Below are 6563 nucleotides of genomic sequence, written 5' to 3'. Positions count from 1 at the left end.
CATCCTTATTCGTGCATTGATTTTCATACTTTGCTTGCATCCTATTGTGGACAATTTAAAAAGTTTTGCAGCGTAGCTTTTTCCATCTGAACCCTGCAAGAAACCCTTCCCATCCTAAACCAACATTATCATGCAAGGCACAAACGCCTCAGTCCAGCTTGTTTTGTTATAGTCAGAGTTTTTTCTGCACAAGGGACGACAGTGCTGCAGATTCTGACAGTGTGGACTGGCGAGACTCTGCAGTAACGGTGTTTGTTCTCTTTGTGCTTACAGCGACCCCCCTGCCTGGCCTAGACCAGAGTCCTGTGAACCATCTCAACCCTTTCCTCCCTGCAGGACCTCCTCTGCCCACGTTTGCCTTCTCACCATTTGGTAAATAGGGCTTTAATTACTACATTACTATAATATTTACAGTCCGCCCTGGTAGAGCATGCACCCCCTGCACAAAGGCTGAGTCCTTACCGCAAAGCCGGGGGCCCAGGTTCAGCTTCCAAACCTGTGCGCCCTTTGCTGCATATCATCCCCTCTTTATCCCTTACTTTCCTGCCACTCTTCAGCAGTGTAACTTATTTTCTGCAACGGCCGAAGAGGTATTGAAACCTTTTACTTAAAATAAAATAAAAACCACACCATAGAAATACTCAATTACAGATAAAAGCCCTGCATTCATGATTTTACTTAAGTAGAAGCACAATACAAGTACTGGCAGTAAATGTCCTTAAAGTATAAGTGATGTACTCATGAAGCCACAGAATGAACCCTGTCAGTTTTATTACTGGAATTATAGAAATACTGATATAATGTTTCAGATGGTTTAGGGGGAAATAATTTTAACAACAGTATTCACTGTGTGTGATTGTGTGTGTGTGTGTGTGTGTGTGTCGTGTGTGTGTGTGTGTGTGTGTGTGTGGTGTGTGTGTGTGCTTTGTGCGTGTGTGCGTGTGTGTGTAATAAATCAGAAGATCTGAGATGAGTATTCTGTACATGAACGTGTTCATTTACCGAGAAACCTGCAAATTGAGTGATAGCTGTTGTACCTCGTCAAAACAACTGTAAATCAGTCGCTTCCTCATAACATTGCGTCTTACTGTTAAATGGTTCTGTGTATGATCTGTTCAGTTCAGATTAAGTGCAGGAACATGTTTGTGAGCTCTCCTTGTCATAACATTTTGCTGCCTCGGGGTGCTGGAGACTAATAATTCCTCTTCTGTCTGCCCAGGCTCCAAACTCTCCTCAGGATCCAGACAGAGGCACATCCAGCGACGCGCTCACTCCAGGAGGAAATAGACTTGTAGAGGACATTTCACATGCACCTGCACGGACTGAATGTCATTATACCTCAGTGCTTTCTTCTCCGTTTCCTCTTGCAGATGTGCACTGACACTTATGAACTGTACATTTAATAATTCACCGCTTGACATTAATTTAATTGTTTTGTTTTCACCAAGTACAAACAAGAAATGAGGAAACTATTTGCAAGTGCCACAGGAGACCTCATTGACAATGCTTATTGTATCACGCAGCACAAAGCAGGACTGAACTCACAACATGTTTTAGTATTTGTAATTAATTAATTTAAAATTGCCTTGAGATTTTAGTTTTTTTAACACTGTTATGCTTTTATAATTACTTTGCATTTTTTAACCAAAAACAGAACAGAACAATAACTTTGCTTTACAGACGTGTGTAATAATATATTGTGATTTGTGACGTGCTGACATTAAAAAGCAAACACTCGTACAAACTATACTTTCTCAAGGTTGGTGTTTATATGCATGAGGGCTGGTTCACATTTCATTGTACTGTAAAAAAAATAAATAAATAAGGGTATTAGGTGTCTGATTTAGAAGTGGAAAAACAGGTCGACTGCGCACACAAACACTGCGGTGCATTCACTGGTCAGTGCATTGAATATGAACTTATCTAATGTATATTGAGGAGAGGCAGTTTCAATAGAAGGTTGCTCTTTGCACAGTTGGCTTTATCAGGGACAGCCTGTCTGCTGGCACGCTGGCTGTGATTGGAGGCTTCAGGCTGCAGCAGGTGAAACCTGAGAAGCTGTTATGAGCACACCTGTGAGCCACGCCCCTCTTTGTCCCTGCCAGTTTCTGTTCGGAGTGTGTAGGAAATGGCAGCAGCAACAATCTCTATTGAACAAGACCAGTTTTGTTGTTCAGTGTGCCTGGAGGTTTTAAGAGACCCGGTGACGATCCCTTGTGGACACAGTTACTGCTTGGACTGCATTGAAGACTACTGGAACCGGGCCAAGCAGAAAGGCCAGTACAGCTGCCCTCAGTGTAGGCAGACCTTCACACCGAGACCTGTCCTGAGTAAAAACACAGTTCTTGGGGAGGTGGTGGAAAAGTTTCAGAGGTCTGGATTTCCAGATGAAGCTCAACACTTGGCTAAACCTGAGGAAGTGAAATGCAGTGTCTGCACTTTGAGAAAAAGCAAAGCTGTTAAATCCTGCCTTGTTTGCTCGGAGTCTTACTGTGCGGCTCACTTGAGAGTCCACGAAGAACGCTTTCACGGGAAGGCCCATAAATTGATCCCAGCTTTAGAGCAGTCGAGAGAGAAGCTGTGCCCACAGCATGATAAGTTACTGAGGCTGTACTGTCGCACTGACCAGCAGTATGTCTGTTCCCAGTGTGTGAAAGACAGACACAAGAGCCATAATGTTGTCTCAGTGGTGGATGAGAGAGGAATGCAACAGGTGGGTGTAAGCGCAGAAATGATCAATTTAAACGTTTTTTTGTTCATGTGTTTCTGAGCAACTTGAGTTGGAGTTAGATAAACTTATTTTATATAACTTATATTAAATTACTTTTTATTTTAGTGGTTTTAAATAATATAGTTATTGCGTATCACAAGTTTTGTCACCAAAATTTAGACCATTACCTGTATTTACTATTGCCAGTATGTGTTTGATTTAGTCATGGATGGTATTCCTCAGCCTGTGATACTTGTAATAATATTTAATATATTTGTTTGTTAATTTTGGGAAATGTCTTCATTTGCCTTCTGTCAGAGAGTTAGATGAGAACATTAATATCATTATTCTCATCTAACTCTCCAAAATAAAGTTAACAAGTGTATTTCCCAAAACCTTGGACTTAAAGGTCCAGTGTGTAACATTTAGGAGGATCAATTATCAAAAATGGAATATAATATTCATAGCTATGTTTCACCTGAAAATAAGAATAATTGTGTTTTTGTTACCTTAGAATGAGCCAGTTTTATCTACAGTGGGAGCCAGTCCTCTCCCATGGAGTCCGTCATGTTGAATCAGCGTGTTTCTACTGTAGCCCAGAATGGACAAACCAAACACTGGCTCTAGATAAGGCCTGTTGCGAAGTTCCGCAGCCTCCGTAGTTTCCCTCATATGCTTGGAAGAGGAGGGTGAGAGGAGTGGTATTCAGTTGGTTGCGATCTATAACCTCACTGTGGAGATGCCACTAAATCCTACACACTGGACCCTTAAAGTTTAAATCTTTTATTTCAGCATCATTGGGGAAACATTCCATAAATACCTTTCAGCATATTGAAAGAAAAACTAGCCTTCTTCACTTCTTCTTGGCTCTGTTTTCAGATTTACAGGCCGTGACGGGGGACTTACAGCTTACTTACTTACTCACAGGTCATTCCAGAGAGAGGGCATTCCTATTGGCTGTATTTTGTGGGACAACTGACTCCTTCTGCTGCCGTTTGAACTTGTGTGGGTTTAGTGCAGCACAGAGAGAGGCGGAAGGTTTTGCATTAGTTTGCTCAGGCTTTGACTACCCTAAGTATGATATGCAACATGAACACGGGACTGGAGGCAGAAAGTCTGCATCACAAACTAGGTTGTGGAGGTTGAAAGATGTGTGCATTTACCAGGTTTAAAGAGTGATACTATGGAGTTATGAGAAAATGCAGTCTTTTTAGAGCTTGACTAAAGGTTTTAAAGTTCTTTAATTGCCTCGATGAGCAGCTCCAGCTGATAAACGGGCCTAATTTGTATGTCTGGTGTCTGATATTAGGGATATGTCTTTTATTGCCGGGTGTGAAGGCTTTCCAATATTGAATACAGGCAGTATGGTGTGTGCCCTGGTCTTGCAGCAATATCTTGTGCTCTGATGTTACTGTGGCAAAAAATTTAGATGGATAGACCAAAGGCCTTCTAGTGCAATCCAATCCTTTTGATTGTAAAATCAAAACTTGCCATCTTGAAAGTCAAGCATGGAAGAAATATTCGACTGAGCAGCCTAAGGGACCACACTGTGTGATATTCATCTTTCTGTATTCTCTTAGAAAAAACTCGAAGATACATCTTTGAAGTCTGTGCAGAAATTGAAGGACGCGGAGAAGGAACTTAGATATGTTGTCAGATACATCAAGGTGAGTGTCTTCTCAATAGGAGCTTTAAATACGTTGTTGACATACTGTCTGCACTTAAAAGCGTGGTGTGCATGATTCCTGGAAAACCTTTTCCTCCACAGCACTCTACAGAAGCGGCAGTAGAGGAGAGCGAGAGGATTTTCTCCAAGCTGATCCGCTCCATCGAGAAACAGAGCTGCGAGGTGAAGGAGGTGATCAGGGTCCAGGAGAGAGCGGCCGTGAGTCAGGCTGAGGAGCTGCTGGAGAAGATACAGAGGGAGATAGGCGAGCTCAGGAGGACTGATGCTGAGCTGGAAAAGCTTTCTCGCACTGAGGACCACATCCACTTCCTTCAGGTATGGAACAAAAGAGAATCTGGGACAGTGTTGTGGGAAGAGGTCCAATCGTTTATTTATCAACTGGGATATTTAATGACTAACATTTTTAGACACAGGCGATCTTACAGGCTTTTATCTCTACAAGCTCTGATTATTGCAACAGCCTCCTAACTTGGGGAAGAGAGAGAACTCCGTTTTTTAACCTGAATTAAGAGGCAATCAATGTGGCAACCTTGCTTCATTGAGTATTTAACTGGTTATGAAACAGTGAATTAAATACTGATGCCTCTATCAGTGTTTCCTTAAGGGACCTCTTTTATATCACTGAGTAAACTGACAACCTCTGACTAAATGACATATTTTATGCATATTTCATATTGTATTCAGTGCATAACAATAACAGTACAGCACAAATAAACTGTTCAATTAACCCAAATGAACGCAATAACTGCAGGGTGCTCGTGTAAAATGAGCAGATGGATGAATTGTGAGATTATTTCCTGTGAATGTTGCATCTATTGAGTCTTCTTGTTATTTTTAACTTTGTATATAATTTTGTCTGTATTATGTATTTTATTACATAAAATACTGACATATTTATCCAATACCATATTCCAAAGGGTCATCATTTGGAAGCACAATATTATTCTAGTTTAAAGATAAAATGTACCTTTTATACTTTGACATTTTCACTTGTTTTTAATTTCTTCCCTTCCCTAAAACTTTAATAATATCATCCATGCTACTTGATCGACCCAGCCAATATGATTTTGAGTGCAGTCTGGACTTAATGTACAGTTTTGTGACCCACAAAGTGATTCCTTCCTGATTTGTGGAGGTTGTTGCATTTGCATTCAAATACTGTCCTTTAGTTTGGTTGTGTTGCACGTCACTACAGAAGTGCAAGTCCCTTCACTTCCCTACAAAGACTGTGGAGATGCCCAACACTGACGCACTTCCATACATGATGTATAAAACCATTAGAGGAGCCTTGGCAGATCTCAAAGACAGTCTGGACCAAACACTTGAAAGAGAATTCACCAGGATCTCTGATAAGGGTACGTCTCTTGTAACTCATTGCCATAAAGACGATTATTTTGCTTTTAGGAAATAATGACTTTTCTTTCTTGTCTACATCTCTAGTTATGTCACTGAAGGAAACCAGCAATAAAAATACCTCTGAGAAGACTAAAGGTATGTGAGGTTTTTTTTTTAGCTGTAACTTTGACAGTTTACTAAACCCCTCCCCCGAACAGCAATTGTCCAATCATAGCTTAGCAACCGTAACTATTGAAGAGCAGGTCTGTAAAGTTTTAGGTTCAATTCATCAAAACAGTTATTTACCAAACTACTGAAGCTGTCATATGGGTGTAACCATATAGTAAGTTGGAAAAACAAGACAAGTACTAAGAACAGTGTTGGGCAGTAACTCATTACTAGTAATATTACTTTCCCCATTAACTAGTACTGTAACTAATTACTAATACATTTCAGAAGAATACAATTACCAATTGTGTGGTAAATTTAATATAATTAATAGTGTAACTAATTACTTTTGGCAGAGTAATAAGTAATATAACTTTTAAAGAGTAATGAATTACAGTTTGAGTAACTATCCCAAAACTGACTGAGAATATCGAGCTAGCTTCATCTTTGCTGAAGGCCCACAGTTGTTGGTGTGTGACGTACTGCCGTTAGTTACAAGTTACATAAATAACAGGCATTTGGGGCACCAAGTGGGAATGAGTCTTTTCAAATCAGTACACAATCAAAAGGATTTTAAAGCTGTTGTTTTAACATGTTTCTTTTTAATAATAGATAATAATAAAAGTTTTAGTCAATAATAGAGTTGGAACGTGCAACTGGTTA

At 40.2% G+C, this 6563-nt stretch overlaps 2 protein-coding genes across 2 annotated transcripts in view; both read left to right on the top strand.

Moving 5' to 3' along the window:
* The first annotated feature begins 264 nt into the window (after positions 1 to 264).
* The window catches only part of LOC118334201 (E3 ubiquitin/ISG15 ligase TRIM25-like), a 7875-nt gene continuing 1576 nt past the window's right edge, over positions 265 to 6563 (top strand). The window contains exons 1-6 of the mRNA XM_035670033.1: positions 265 to 372; positions 1220 to 2713; positions 4291 to 4377; positions 4479 to 4712; positions 5593 to 5752; positions 5838 to 5888. Of these exons, the coding sequence (XP_035525926.1) occupies positions 2129 to 2713; positions 4291 to 4377; positions 4479 to 4712; positions 5593 to 5752; positions 5838 to 5888 (1117 nt within the window). The 5' untranslated portion in view covers positions 265 to 372; positions 1220 to 2128. The remainder of the gene's footprint in view (positions 373 to 1219; positions 2714 to 4290; positions 4378 to 4478; positions 4713 to 5592; positions 5753 to 5837; positions 5889 to 6563) is intronic.
* On the top strand, positions 274 to 1287 carry ftr67 (finTRIM family, member 67; the record flags this gene model as incomplete). The annotated part of the gene is given in 2 exon segments (XM_035670396.1): positions 274 to 372; positions 1220 to 1287. Coding segments are annotated over 2 exon segments (167 nt in total), but the record flags the coding sequence as incomplete, so codon positions are not given.

This window comes from Morone saxatilis, unplaced genomic scaffold (genome assembly GCF_004916995.1).
Source record: "Morone saxatilis isolate NCDOM2014 unplaced genomic scaffold, NCSU_SB_2.0 Contig23, whole genome shotgun sequence".
NCBI lineage: Eukaryota > Metazoa > Chordata > Actinopteri > Moronidae > Morone > Morone saxatilis.
This window is presented reverse-complemented; position numbering and strand designations above follow the sequence as displayed.